The sequence below is a fragment of the Lemur catta genome, chromosome 7 (assembly GCF_020740605.2).
Source record: "Lemur catta isolate mLemCat1 chromosome 7, mLemCat1.pri, whole genome shotgun sequence".
NCBI lineage: Eukaryota > Metazoa > Chordata > Mammalia > Primates > Lemuridae > Lemur > Lemur catta.
The window spans coordinates 62,269,708-62,285,313 of record NC_059134.1 but is presented as its reverse complement, the minus strand read 5'-3'; the positions used below and the strand labels follow the sequence as shown (position 1 = coordinate 62,285,313).

General features: G+C 38.7%; 1 protein-coding gene across 1 annotated transcript; it reads left to right on the top strand.

Annotated features, from left to right (window-relative positions):
* The first annotated feature begins 438 nt into the window (after positions 1-438).
* LOC123641618 (olfactory receptor 56A4) lies at positions 439-1,395 on the top strand. Its single transcript, XM_045556500.1, has one exon. It carries the CDS (start codon positions 454-456, stop codon positions 1,393-1,395), a length of 942 nt encoding a protein of 313 aa, XP_045412456.1. The 5' UTR covers positions 439-453.
* The last annotated feature ends 14,211 nt before the right edge of the window (positions 1,396-15,606 follow it).

The following is a 15,606-nucleotide window of genomic DNA, read 5'->3' as shown; positions in this document are numbered from 1 at the left end:
TGTGGAGCCTTCATCTCTATAATATTTTATTGCTTTCCTTTGTAATAATAATATCTAACAATTATGAAATGTTCATTCTGTGCCAGGCAGCGTCATAGCCGCTTAACAAGTGTTAGCTCCTTATGTACTCACAACAATCCTTTGACATAGACACTAATTGTTAGCTGCACTTTATTGATGAGAAACTGAAGCATGAAGAGATTAAGTAATTAGCCCCAGTCAGTGGCAGAGTGAAGATTTGAACCCAGAGGACTGACTCCAGACCACTGATGCTCGATTAAACATCAGTGATGATGATCATGGTGACTGAAGCACTTGATTGGAGCAAGTTTACTCCAATGGAAACCCAAGCTCTACTACATCCAGGACACATACTTTCTATGTTGATATATTAATACTTCACTCCTACATTTTAGGGTACTCTGGATCTCCAGCTTGATCAGGATTCTTTACATGTTATCACCGAGAAACTACTCCACTGCCCCGGTCTCTGAATTCCTCCTCATCTGCTTCCCCAACTTCCAGAGTTGGCAGCACTGGCTGTCCCTGCCCCTCAGCCTCCTCTTCCTCATGGCCATGGGGGCCAACGCCACCCTCCTGATCACCATCTGGATGGAGGCCGCTCTGCACCAGCCCATGTACTACCTGCTCAGCCTCCTCTCCCTGCTGGACATTGTGCTCTGCCTCACCGTCATCCCCAAGGTCCTGGCCATCTTCTGGTTCGACCTCAAGCCCATTAGTTTCTCTGCCTGCTTCCTCCAGATGTACATCATGAACAGTTTTCTGACCATGGAGTCCTGCACATTCATGATCATGGCCTATGACCGCTATGTGGCCATCTGCCAGCCACTGAGATACCCATCCATCATCACTGACCAATTTGTGGTTAGGGCTGCCATGTTTATTGTGGCCCGGAATGCCCTTGTTTCTCTTCCTGTTCCCATCCTTTCTGCCAGACTCAGCTACTGTGCAGGCAACATCATCAAGAACTGCATCTGCACCAACCTGTCTGTGTCCAAACTCTCCTGTGAAGACATCACTTTTAATCGGCTCTACCAGTTTGTGGCAGGATGGACACTGCTGGGCTCTGACCTCATCCTTATTATTCTCTCCTACTCCTTTATCTTGAAAGTTGTGCTAAGGATCAAGGCAGAGGGTGCTGTCACCAAGGCCCTGAACACATGTGGCCCCCACTTCATCCTCATCCTCTTCTTCAGCACAGTCCTGCTGGTTCTGGTCATCACTAACCTGGCCAGGAAGAGAATCCCTCCAGATGTCCCCATCCTGCTCAACATCCTGCACCACCTTATCCCTCCAGCTCTGAACCCCATTGTTTATGGTGTGAGAACCAAGGAGATCAAGCAGGGAATACAGAAACTGCTGAGAAAGTTGTAAAAGGTAAAAAGGATTATATGTACTTTTGGAGTTGCTAATGAAAAATAGGGACATAGGGAATTATTTTTATGTTGGAAAGGGAAAGGAAATTTTCCCTTTTGATCCTGAAATGAGTTCTGATTGCACTTTTTCCCAATATCTCAGACAACAATGAAAACATTCATTTTTCAATCTTTGTTTCTTGTTGCTTCAAAGAAAACTTTGCTTTCCTGTATTCTGTGGTTACTTGGGAATTTTCCCTAATCAATCCATAACTGAGGGTTTTTCCAAGCCTTAGTCAAATGGAACTGGATTAGAGTGGGAGCATTTGACCATTAGAGAAAAACAACTTTATACAGTGCCCCGCAAAAGGTCTACCTGTCTCTGGATTTGCAAATGACAGATTCCTTTCCTGTCCCTGATTCAGCCTGGCAAAGCCCTGCCTGGCTTCTGTGCCATGAAGGCATCACTTGGGCTGAAGTGCAGATGTTGACCCAAGAACGTTGGCTCTTGGGTTTCAGTGCTCTGCCTTGAATACCCCAACTCTGTTCTGTGGCTCCTGTGGCAGATGTGCCATCCACTGGCTCCTCAGATCCTTCTAGACAAGTAAAGGTTCTCAGTCTGTGCCAACCCTCTGGGTGCAGCATTTCCTGTTCTTTTAATTCCTTTTTAAAATTTTTATTTGTATAAAAGTATGAGATATATGCTACTTTCTTTTGCATTAAAACTTACTTTTGCTGGATGACTTGTATTAAAATTTAATATTTCTACAGTACTTAAAATTGTTTAATATTAATACATTACAGCATTTTCTATCATAGACCTATGTTCTGGCCCTTACATACATTTAAATTTATCTCAAACTAACTTTTTTTTCTCTGCCATGGTATCCCAAATGAACCACTCACTATTTCCAGAAAATTTCCTCTACCCATTTTTCTGTCTCTTTTTAATCATTTGATACTTACCATGTCAGCCTTCTTTTACTGGTATCATCATTTGAGAAAGCCCATCTTACTTGCTAGGTTTAATTCAAATGCACCTGTACAGGTCCTCCTTCCCTAATCCTCTCCAATGGAATTATTTCTCTTGCTTGAGTAGCTGTATGTCTTTCTCTGACACGCATATGCTTCTTTTAGGTTCAGATAATATTTTATTCATCTTTTTTATTTTGGAGGATTTTTTAAAACTGTTCCTTATATAAAGAAATATAAAATAAAAAATGTGTTGAACAAGACAGAATATCTTAGTGCATCTCTTATTTCTCCCTTGCTTTGAAAACTTCTTGGAAACAACAATCGTATCTTACGCTATTATGTGTCCTTATAACACAGAGCCTTATTTTAAGTCAGCACTAAATGAAATTATATACGATAGTGACCACTAGGATTGGGTTAGTCTGGATAATTGGAATCTGATTGTCAGATGAAGCAATTTGGCTAAATTTGTCTACTCAGACTTTATGAACTTTGGCTAAACTTGTGGATCCTTGATTTCATTACCTTGAAAGGGGTGAATAATAATCTTATTTCTTATTGTTGTTTTGAAGAGTTAATAAACCAATCATAAGTGGTTTTTGTACAGTACTTTAAATTACATACATTTTAAATGAGTTATTATTATTATTTCCCTAAACACACTGTTTCCCCTGCTTCCCTCTGAATAGCAGGCAGATCATTATCTCACACCCCATTTACCTTTACCTTGGGATATGTGTATCCACAGCATTTGAGTCCTCCTCTTTCCCTATAGTCATTTTTATTACTAGGTTATTTTCTTGAGTAATCCCCTTGCTTATGTGAGGGTTATCACTTAGGAACCCAAAACTATTGGGTGTCCCATAATACTGTCACCTGCATACATTCTATTTATATCCAGTGCAGTCTGAGTATGCCATGACACTTTCAACAGTATCTCTCCTGAAACACAGAAGTACAGCTGTCAGTGATATGTGCTGTGTTACCATCCCAGTGCTCACCTGGATTCTAATGCCCCTCAAAATTCTCTCCACAGTCCCATCTAGTATGTTTGAGGGAGCATGACAGGTCCTGACACAATAATCATGAAATAGCAATCTTCTTTCACCACAACCAAGCAGCCGTCTTGCTACATTGTCTTCTAGATTCACAGCCACACAGTGTGCAGATGCTTGACTGGGCAGTACAAGGAATTATCATGCTCAGTTTACCTGTAAAATAACAAAAGAAATAGACAGAGTCTGCAAATGCTGTAACACATATTTTCTCCAGATAATCCTGTTGAGTCCTTTAGTCCAGCTTTCCTTCTTGGCATAGAATAGCTTCTGCAACTTCTCTCAACATCAGGTATGACTTGGCATTTCATCTGAGAACAGCTGCTAAGCTATTACTCTCTGCTTCTGAAGCATTCTTATTAGAAAAGAGCGACAGCATCTTTCCTTGGTGTCATCACTTTTGTCTGCCTCTCTTCTTTCTATCATATTTCCCCCTTTTCTTGATTTATTATCAAGAAAATTTCGACTCCTAATTTCAGCTGTTCCTCAGTGAGATCCTCTGGTTCAGGCACACTGACAATACATAACCAGGACATAGCAGAAGTCTTCCTGGGATCTCTTCTTCCATTTAGAAAGAGGTGACAGGATTGCAGAGATAAAGTATAATAGGACCATCTCTATCCCTAGGCATTATTTATGGTCAGCACCAGGTTGGCCAGATGAGGTGAGGCTGATACCCGACCCAAGGTTCCCTTTGGAAGACAGACAAGTTCAAAGTGACAGCTCATTGGATATGAAATGTCTGATTTTGAATCAAAAGTGTAGTTTCTTATATCTCAAACAAGAATAAGTATAATTAATCAAAGTATGTGCCTAAACTATCAACACAGTTTTGCCATCTTTACAGTAGCTTGTTTATGCCAGCAGCGAAGAAGCCTGGAGAGTGAGTGGCAATGAAATCATAAAAGGCATTTTCCACAGCTTGTTGAGAACTGAATATATTTCCTTGCAAGAAGTAGTCCAAAGCCTGGAAGAAGTGTAGTCAGTTTGTGCAAGGTCTGGTGAATATGGTTGGTGGGTGACATAGAGTTTCCAAGTCCAGCCTCTGTACTTTCAGCAGCATTATTTGTGTGACATGCGCTTGAGTATTGTCTTGCAAGAGGATTGGCCTGTCTCTGGCCACCAATCTTGGCTGCTTAATCATGAACATCCTCATCATTTCATCCAATGGGTTGCAGTAGACATCTGCTGTAATAGATTGATCATGTTTCATGAAGCTGTAGTGGATAAACCAGCACTGGCCCACCCAACAGACACCATTAGCTTTTTTTGATGAATATTCAGTTTTCTACTGTGTTTAGGCACTTCACCTTTCTCCAACCATTGTGCTGAATGCTTGTGATTGCCAAAAAGAATCCACTTTTCATCACATATAACAATATGGTATAGAAATTGTTTGCCTTTATGTCATAACAAAAATAAAGGCAAGCTTCGAGATGATTTCTCTTCTGACGGTTGTTTAATTAATGCAGAACCCATCTATCCAGTGTCTTTATCTTGCCAATTTGTTTCAAATGGTGCAGTATTGTTGGAATAGTAACTTCAAACCTTGCTGCTAATTCACACACAGGTTGAGATGAATTCTCTTCCACTACAGCTTTCAGCTCATCATTATCCACCTTGGGCTTAGGTTGCCCATGTGGCTCATTTTCAAGGTTAAAATCACCAGAATGAACTTCTCAAACCATCCATGTACTATGCGTTCATTAGCCAAATCCTTCCCAAGCACTTTGTTGATATTTTGAGCTGTCTGCACTGCATTGGTTCTACAATGAAACTCATATTCAAAAGTAGTATGAATTGTTGACTTACCCATTCTTTCACAAAAATTGCTCTAAAAAAATTGAAAGATAATCAAAAATTTAGCAAAAGCTAAACCATGCATTTGAAAGCCTGAGAATGTACCTTCACAGTAAAAATAAAACAAGAATGTCAAAGCGAAATGTCAGAGATATCAACTGTCAAACTTAGTACTTAAGGAAATTAGACATTTCATACTTAATAACCTAATAGTATCTCTCCTTGTTATGCCCCATCATTTGAAATACAGCTGCCACCTGAGTCCTATAATTCAGACCTATGCGTTGTCAAAGAGAGGATTATGTCTCAGCATCTTTCCAGCTCTCTCACTCCTGTTGCTCAGAGGCTTCCTAAGGCACTTCCCCTTCACTGCTGCACATAATCAGATGAAGTCACTACTTGTCCAGTGAGTGAGTCAGATTATCATGGTCTTGTCATGCCCTACCATTAATAAGTATTTCACTTGCCCATTCTATTTTCAATTAATCCATTGCAATGTGGGTAATAAGGGAAATAATATGTTTCTATAACATGTTATGCTTTATGGTTCATTTTTGTACACTGGCCATAATATTAATAAAATGACCCTGTTTAAGCATAATATTAAATCCTTATTTAAATATAATTTTTCCAAGAATACACCTAATATCTGAAATGAAGTTCTTTCCATCCTAAGTCTAGAAATATTTGCTTTTCAAATGTATATGCTCTTTATTTAGAATTCCCGATGCCTCCCTGGTTTTTCCTCCACTTTCTCCCTATTCACCACTACCCCCATATTGAATTTTGTCTTCTTGATTTTTTCCTCCTCCTTCTTCCTGAAGAATGAGCTTTATGCTCTAGGTTCAGATGACTAAAATAGCTCTATCCCCTGTGGGCTTCGGTGGGTGGGAAGGGAAAGAATGGAGCTTAGGGCATGAAAATAGCTTCTGGAGCTTCCCAGGGGTGGGCCAGATGGTGCAGCAACCAGTCATGAATTCCTCCTCAAAGGAGGAATTACACATTCTCATCAGCTTGGTTCCAGATCTAGGACTTAAACTCTGACAAGTTTAAGTCCTAGATCTGGAAGCCCAGGCTATTTCGCAGCACATCTATTAAAATAAACTTCCTTGACCCTAGAGGTACTTCCATTTGGTAGGCTATAAAATGATTCAGTTTGCTCTTTCTTTTCATTTACACCACTTGCTGACGCTTGCAATGTGGATATGATGATGGGATCTTAAGCAGCTTTCTTGGAACCCAAGACGTAGAAGTGAGTTGAAGATCACAGAGCAATAATATGGATGAGCCTGTATTCCTGACATTGGGCCAAAACCTCGTCTTGAACCTGAGCCAGAAATAAACTTGCATCTGGATTAAGCCACTGTATTTTTGGGATTTTTTTTTGCATCAGACGAACCTATAGCCTAAAAAATTTGTTTTTTATCTTAGATCTTCCAAGTGGGATATGTATACTTCTGCCTGAAGTATATGTTTTAGAATATCCTTTTGTAAAGGTTTGCAGTTTTTGTTTGTCTAAATATGTCTCAATTGTACTCTTATTTAAATCTACTATCAGAAAATTGGTATATTATTTTTTTAGTGTATTTTATTTTCTACTATGTCTGTAGTCCACTCCTATTTTTGTTTATTGGTGCCTTATCTGTTTTCCTTGATCACCCATACTAAATATTTATCAATATTATGAAAATATTCTAATATTTACACTGCATAGCCATTCATGTAAGTATTAACACTGGCTGTTTGCATTAACCTTTTCTTACCTTTCATGGTGACTTACATTCCTTTACTTCTGTGCAACCTCAAAGATGCATTAAAAAGGATATTTATAAAATATTATTACATATTTTATAAACATATTTTTTCTGCATTCAATCTTTCTCTAAGTATTAGTTTTCTGCTTGTTTAGCCTGGTCTTCCTTTTTCATAATGTTTGTTCTGCTTAAATAATTGTAGATTCCTATTCTTATGTATTCATAGCTGAGAATTAAGTGGTTGGGAAGTTGGTGTGAGTTTTCTCAGAGGCTGTGGAAGTCACCGCCTCTGTGCGGTGATTGTGGGACTCTATAGGTCATTGTGCAGGGATTTTATAACAGACAAAATTCCTTTCAGGCTGTCAAGAGGAAAATGAAAAGTGAGCTGGATTCCCTCATCTTTTCCTGAAATAGAGAAGCTTTTATACCTAGAAGTGAGATGATTCAGTATATTTTGCTGATCTTTGGAGCCACCTTTCCATGCTTTTTCTCTGTTTCAACTTGGAGAAACAAAGTTACCTTGGAATGGCCTCTGTTTCTATCTGGTTCCACTGCATTTATGGGAGTTGGAGATACAGAGGCACCTCCTCCATTTTGCAGGGAGGTAAGATTCTTGTTACTTTGTGTGCACAGCTTACTAAACTGATCTAGGTGCTCTGGCAATGCAAGAGTAATTACCTCATCAATTTACTAATGAATTATTTTCAATTTTGGTTATCATTTCTAATGATTTTGAACTGGGAGTATTCCCTGGATCTCTTAACGAGAACATATTCCCATCCCTACATCAAGCTTTAACTTCTCCGATTCCTCTTTCCCTAACTAATAATCCTTACCTTCCATACATATGTACCTATAAACTGGTGTGCAGCTTTCTACATTCTAGTTTTTAAGATAAATCTAATCAATGTGATTTATGAATTCCAGAAGTTTCTCAAAGAATCTGATTCAATCCTTGTGCACTTCCCCATAAGCAGGCAGATTTAAGCATGTTTTGTGCTTTTGAAACACAATAACCCCATCCATTTTATCCATTGCTCCCCAAAATGTCTATCCAATTGTATTAGTGATCCTTCTTCCCACATAGAAGAGGGGAGAGAAGAGAGAAGTATTCACTCCCATATTTGCTTCTTGTGGTGAGAGGAAGAAAAGCCCTTCTCTGTGGAAGTGGAAGTGGAAGACATGAGGTTCTTCCCTAATGGGCAATATGTGGGCTTCTTTCTCATCCTTTGGGTAAGGAAACTACGGACTGTTGATAATGTCACATGGGTGGCTAGAAAGCCATGGGGAGGGGAGAAGGGCATTTTTTTGGTGGTAGATGAGAAAATATATTAATATCTCAATAAATTTCAAAGGAATAAAATGTTACAGAATACATTCTCTTACCAACACAGAATTAAATTGGAAAACAATAATACAAGATGCAATAAAAACGCCCTAAATAGTTGAACACTAAACAAGGAACATCTAAATAACCCACAGATCAAATAACAAATTACAGGGAAAGTTAGAATATATTTCAAACTGATTGATAATGACATATAGCAGAAGCTGTGGAATTTAGCTAAAGAGAAAATAAAGAGAAATTTATACCTTTACATGCTTATATTAGAAAAGAATACAGAGTTAAAGTCAGTTATTTAAGTTGACAAGTTAAGAATTTAGAAAAAGAAGATTACATTAAGCCCAGGATAAATAAGAATAAGTAATTAGTGAAGGCAAGAGCAGAATTAATAAAATAGAAAACTGAAACAAGAGAGAAAATCAACAAATCTTAAAATTATTTTTGGGGGAAACTTTAATAAAAATAATAAAGCCCTAGTAAGACCTATTGAGGAAAAAGGAAGAATCACAAAGAATCATAATGATGATTGAAGAAGGAATTACTACTGCACATCATGCTAGATATTAAAAGAATAATAAAAGGAATGTTACAAACAATTTTAGCCAATAAAAATAATTTACTTATTAGATTTTAGGACTTGCAAAGTTTCATGAATTCCCAGCCACCAAACACCCTAAGGGCAGTTGTGACTAGGAATTCTCAAGGCATAGTCTTCCCTCCTCCTCCCCTCTCTTTCCCTCCTTGTCTCTTCCCCTTCTATTCTCTTCCCTTCCCTTGCTTGAAGTTTCCTTCCCTTTTCCTTTTTCTCTTCCCTCCCTACCTCCCCCTCAACCCTCATCCCCCTCTCTCCTAGACCCAAGTCCAATACAGCAGGTGTCCCTACCATCTTCCTTTTCTGGAATCCCCCCCTTTTTCACCCACTAAGAATGTCTTTCTTCTCAGGTCCTGGTTTTAAGGGGCTCTTTGATATGAACTCCCAGCAGGCTCAGGACCCAGGCTTTGTATTTTAGCTCCAGCAAAGGTGATGTGGAAAACCCAGTCTGTCCTCTCTCTTTGTGCTAATGACCCTATAATGAGGAAAACATACATATAGTGGAATAAATAGGCATTAGAGGTTGAGCTTTAGATTTTTTAGTTGGTTACAACTTCCCGAAAAGTCTGAGGAATGTGTAAGGAGTTTCTACCAAAAAGAAAAGCTAAGGACACAAAGGAATTAGTATGAGTTACATAAAAATAGTGCAATTATAACAGCTAACAACTATGTAGTGCTTAGCACTGTTCTAAGTGCTATCTCTATATTGACCTTTAATCTTCACAAGCACCCTTCGAGATAGGTCACTATTGTTGTCTTCATGTTAAATAAGGCAAGTGAGAGCCACAGAGGTCAAGTGATCTGTCCAAAGTAACAGCTAGTAAGTGATGGTGCTGGGATTTTAACTCAAGTAGCCCATCCTATAGCCTTTCTCACCACAGCACCTCGCTGTCTACCTGCCCGGCATCCCACACACTGGCTGTAATGTGTATTGATCAAGATGCCACTCCATGCTACATTTTAACAATGTTCCATTTCGCCCTGGAAAGTAGGTTTTCCATGTGATCATCAAGTATATGAGTAACCCAATCCTTGCATCCCATTTTGAGGGTCTGTTCTTGGGACCCCTTCTGGTAATAATTACTGTATAACTTATGATGTAAGCAGGAAACAGAGAACACAAGAAAAGGGTTTCACTCAAAGGAGTTTAGTGAGGTGACTATTTATAGAGGTGTTGGTGGGGTCAAGGAAACCAACAAGAAGCACCTGGCAGCTCACAATGGCAGGAAACCACTACCCACCCCCATTCCACCCCACCCCAGCCTGAAGGGGCAAGAAGAGGCAGCCACATTACTCAAACCTAGTGAGCACTGGAGCTGCTTCCCAATAGGCTCTCTGGCTACAGAGAAACCCAGCCACTGACAGGACTGCATGAAACCAAACGGTGGGGGGTGGGGTAGGAATAAGTACCCCACTTTCTTTCTCTTTCCATATTTTGATCTTCAGGTGGCTCCTATTGTCTGAACTGGAGGTCAGAGAGTCATGTCAGAAAGCCCAGCTGTAACAGGCCATAGAGACCAGCCTCCCCAAGCACAGAGCAGGTCAGAGAAGAAAATGGGTGTGTGGTCACTTAGAGAGTAAACACCACGCTGGGTTGACCCCAACTGTTTGCCTTCCCAACTGGTTGTCTGCCCAACCCCAGTGTTGGGCCTAGGAGGTAAAGGAAAAAAAAACACACACAATGAAACTGACTGGTTTCACTTTAACTTTGTAATCACAAACCCCCAGGAGACATTCAACAGTGACTGTAACAAGGAATAATCACTCACTGACAAAAGTGGTTTCATATATACTAGAGAGGTGTGAAGTATATAGATTATGTATGATCTTGAATTCATTAATTAGGTAAAAATGTGTTGACTCTATTCCATTCTAAACACTGTACTAAACACCATGTTAATCAAGAACAAAATTGACATGTATCTGGTCCTCATGAAGCTTACAGTCTAGTTCATGTGTGGTTTTGAGTAGTCCATATTAGGAAAGTTGGTTTTATTTTATGAACTGTAAGAAGCTACTGATATTGTAATGCAATTACTATAATGGAATTTTTATGAGGTCAGGGAGCATAACAACTTTAGTTACTGTTTATATCTGTATCTAATCTCATTCTGGATGTGTAGTTGGTAATAATAAATAAATATTTATTGAATAAGTGAGATTTACATGGAGTAAATTAGCTGCTGAAATTCGTGCAGGAGACTACAAAAAGAAGGAAATCCTGTACTTTTGTTAAGGAATTCTGAAATGTTTCAATATAAGGAAATCTATCAGTATAACATTTCAGGGTATTGGAAGTAGAACCAATGAATGTTTAAGAGGATGATCAGTGTACTCAAGCAGATAGATATAGATTTGAATTTCAACTCAGTTTCAAATTCTTTTCCCCATATTTCATTTACTGGTACCCAGTAGCACTGTAACATTAGGTAAGATGAAGGTCCTCATGAGATCTAGCCCATCAGCTGCTGGGTCTCAGTGTCACAAACTACTATTCCCAGATGGCTTGGAGAAGGGGGTGGCATTAGTGTCAGGAATTGATTGTAGATCATAAAACCCCCTAGATTCTGAGGCAGTTTCAGCTCTAGTTACTGGATTCAGGCAGCTGACTTCTCTAGTGGGACCTAATCTATTGCATCCTCTGTGAGTTCCAAGGCTAAGGGAGGGAGCAATGCTGTATTAGGTCAGTAGCCGCTGGGTCACTGGAAGAGTCAGAAGAGAAGAGTTTCTCTTCATTTTTATATTGGCTCCTATGAAAAAAGAACTCCATGAATTATAGTACTGGATGCATGAATGTTTAGAAATCCTAGGTTCCTCCTGGAAGGGACTCTTCTATATTCTCAGCAATCCCATATCATTGAATACAAGGGATCCCATGTGTTCTGTGGCTGAGAACTTCATGCAAGTGTGCCCTGAGTAGCAGTCTAGGGATTTAAGAGAGGGGAAGTATAGTTCTGGGACAGAAACAGCATTTTTAGTTTAATATGACGTGGGACACCCAGGTCCATGAGGCTCAGGGAAGAAAGAGATGGTGAGGAAATGTGCTTATTGCTTTCTACCAACGTGTTCTAGTGTTAACAGGACAGAAAGCTTCCTCTGATTAATAGACAGGATTTATAGCCAACAGAAACAGATGTCTCTTCCTATAATGGACCCTAGTGTTTTTGCCTCTTCTGCTTGAATCATATATTCAGAAGGCGTCACTTAGTTAAAATATCTACACTTTCCTAAAATGATTCTCATAATGAATTTTTAATGTCACCTTTATTCTAGATAACTTTTTATATGTGGTAAAGTTTCAAAAATGTTCTTTAAATCAGGGTGCACTGAACTGGAAACAATATTTTAAGTGTGGTTGAACCAGAGAAAAGCAGAATAGAAATTATCAGTTTCACGCTGATCGCTGTTACTTCTGTTAGTATAGTGTAAGTTTCTAATAGTTCTTATCAACTGTGTATTTCAAACATTCAACTCGTATTCATGTCTATACCTCCACTTGACAATACATCCAGGTATCTAACCACTTTTTTTACATCTATTCCTTTTTACACCTTTCTCTATTATTCTTTATAAAATACACTGTTCTTAGTAAAATCTAGGTAGCAGAGAATGAGCCTAATCAGAATAGTTCTCCACAATGTGAGGAAGGAAAAAGGACAGGGAAGAGGATGGATTAGAGACTGGGAATTGTGAAGCATGATCAAAGATGGGGACTATGCACAGAGGGAGGAATAAGAGGAAGGAGTCAGGGAAAGGATCTTTCCAAGATACTGGCATCAGACAGGAAAGGAGAATTGCAGAGGTGAGGAATAAGGACAATTTAGGTGATGGGATATTGTTTGCAATGAGGGATTGTAACAGACCTAAGGCATTTTCTTTCATAAAGAAGGAACCACTAGGGTCTTTGGTGGTGGTGTACATATGAAGGCAAAAGGCCTAGTAAGTCAGAGGACTGAATGAGGATTTTCCCACCCACCAAGTGTTAGGCTTTTGGGGCCAGAGGGCCCTTAACTGCAATTAGTTGGAATGCCTTATTTAATGTCCCTAAGCTTCAGCAAGAACTTTGTGCCATCGCTATCCCTACCTCTGGCCCACAGCTCTCTATCAGTTCCTATTCATGTCTTGAGCTTCTTCCTGTGGCTTGGCTCACTTCCTCCATCAGTTACCTTGGGACCCTTGGTTAATATTTTTCTATTTATTTTTTTCTTTTTTGAATCTTTAAACTAAAACTCAATACTCTAAGAATTGAAACATTTATTGTACAAGCATTTATTAAGGATTTATTGAGTTTTAAACATAGCATGGGAAGAAAGGATGGAAAATACATTCTATTGTACTTCAGAGATTTTACAGTGGATTGGGAAAAGAGAGGTGAGAAAGTCAAACAGTGATGTGTTTTATACAGTATTTAAATAGTAATAGTCATTGTTTCCCCAAGGGCTGTTCCTTTAATTATTTTTTTCCTCTTTATCAGCAATATTTTTCTTTCAACAATCTTTTGCCCCTAGTTTAAATATATTCAAATTTTCTTTATTAAAAAATCCCTGCTTTAACATATGCACTTCTGCCTCTGCATTCAGTTTTCCCTTCATGTAATGCTGTTTGCCGGAGCGAAGATTCTGCCAAGCTGAGCAGTCTTCCCTGTGTCCATGCACTCAGGAACTATTGGCTCCTTGTTCTTCTGCATTCTATTTCTCTCTTCCTGCTGAACTTTTCTTGCTCTTCTCCCAGTGATTATCTAATTGCCAAATGCAAGGGACAACTTCTCTTCCCATATTACTGAAATTCTTTATGTGGACACATCTGGCCACTCCATTTGATTTTTGGTTATGTCTCTGGTCTTTTTTTTTAGGTCTCCTTTGACATTTCTTTACCTCTCCTGATCTTGGCTTAAAGGTCGATGTTTCTTAGGGCTCCATTGTTATACTTTTTTGTCTTTTAATCTACATATTCTCCTTAAGTGAATTTATTAAGTCCTATGGTTTGAACCACACACCATGGTGCTGATGACATCCAGTTCATTATCTCTAACTTTGAGCTTTCAAGTGAAGTCAAACTGCTTTCTCCAACATTTCATGTCATATATATTTTGATAGTTTACAGATCTCATAAATGCAGCATATCAAAATTGGTCTATAATCTCTGCCTCCATAATGTACATCAAGTTTTTTCAAAGACTATTGCTTGTCTTGTGAAATTTACTTCGTCATTTAAATCAGAACAGGCGGTGCAATTTTAGAATTCCTACTCTCTCTTCTTCTGTACAACTAGTTAGTCTAATCTCTGTTTTTGTCATTGTATTTATACCTCTAAAAGATGCCCCATTTTTCATCCTTCAAGCCATCCCAGAGCCATTTATTGACACAGTGATCACTTCTCAAATGGACTACTGAAGCCATCAGTCACTGGTTCCCTTTTAGATGTCCTTTGCCTCTTTTTGTCACTTAAGTTTGGGTGTAAAAGAGGAGAAGAACGAGATTTAGTGTATTCACCTCAAAATGAAATCATGGTCTTTACACTAAATGGGGATGTGGTATAGATGAAGACATTTATTTATTTGTTTATTTGTTTATTTATTTTTATTACCAAATATTAAGGGGGTATAAATGTTTTTGTTACATGGATACACCACATAATGCTGAAGGCAGGGCTATCAGTGTGCCCATCATCAGGACAGTGTTGATTATATCTGATAGGTTAGTTTTTATCCCGACACCCCCTTTTACCCTCCCACCTTCTTAGTTTCCAATGTCCTTTATGTCTCTCTGTGGCCGTATGTATCCATTATTTAGCTCTCACCTATTAGTGAGAACATATGGTGTTTGTTTTTCCACTCCTGAGATACTTCACTTAGGATAATGGACTCCAGTTCCACCCAACTTGCTGCAAAAGAAATAATGTCATCCCTTTTTTTTTGACTTAGTAGTACTCCACGGTATATATATCCCACATTTTCTTTCCACTCAAGAACTGATAGGCAATTAGGTTGATTCCATACATTTGCAATTGTGCTGCAAAAAACATTCAAGTGCAGATATATTTTTAATAAAATGATTTCTTTTCCTTTGGGTAGATACCCAATAGTGGGATTGCTGGATTGAATGGTAGCTCTACTTTTAGTTCTTTGAGTAATCTCCACTGTTTTCCATAGGGGTCATACTAGTTTGCAGTCCCACCAGCTGTGTATAAGCATTCTTTTTTCTCTGTATTCATGTTAGTATCTGTTGTTTTTTGACTTTTTAATAATGGCTATTCTGACAGGGGTATGGTGGTATCTCATGAAGAAATTTATTAAGATATGAGAGACTTGAACATTTTGAATATCCATAGGAAGGATCAGGAAAGTTTGAATTCACAAGGAATGGACTGGATAATTCATCAGTCAAAGTTCCGAGGAAGGTTCAGGTAGAGAGAATCCAAATCAGAGGCAGAGGGATTGCCATTAGCAGGAGGCATAGATCCTTGATTCTACTTCTCCAAAGAGGAGAACAAGGATATAGATATTAATAGGTTTGTGAGTCTATCATGGGAAATTGAGAAACTTGCATTTGATATTTCCGCTATCTTTGTGACTCAGTCAGAGAAGTTATCTGAGAGGGGAGGAGATTTAGCATTTGAAAAGAATATAGAAAATTTGAAAAATTGCTTGAAATGGGCAGAAGAATTAATTAGAGAAAGTTATTGTAATGAACATGCATATTAAGTGCTC

What these genes read in the sequence shown, in the direction of transcription:
- LOC123641618 (XM_045556500.1), top strand. Translation starts at nt 454, where the DNA reads ATGTTATCACCGAGAAACTACTCCACTGCCCCGGTCTCTGAATTCCTC.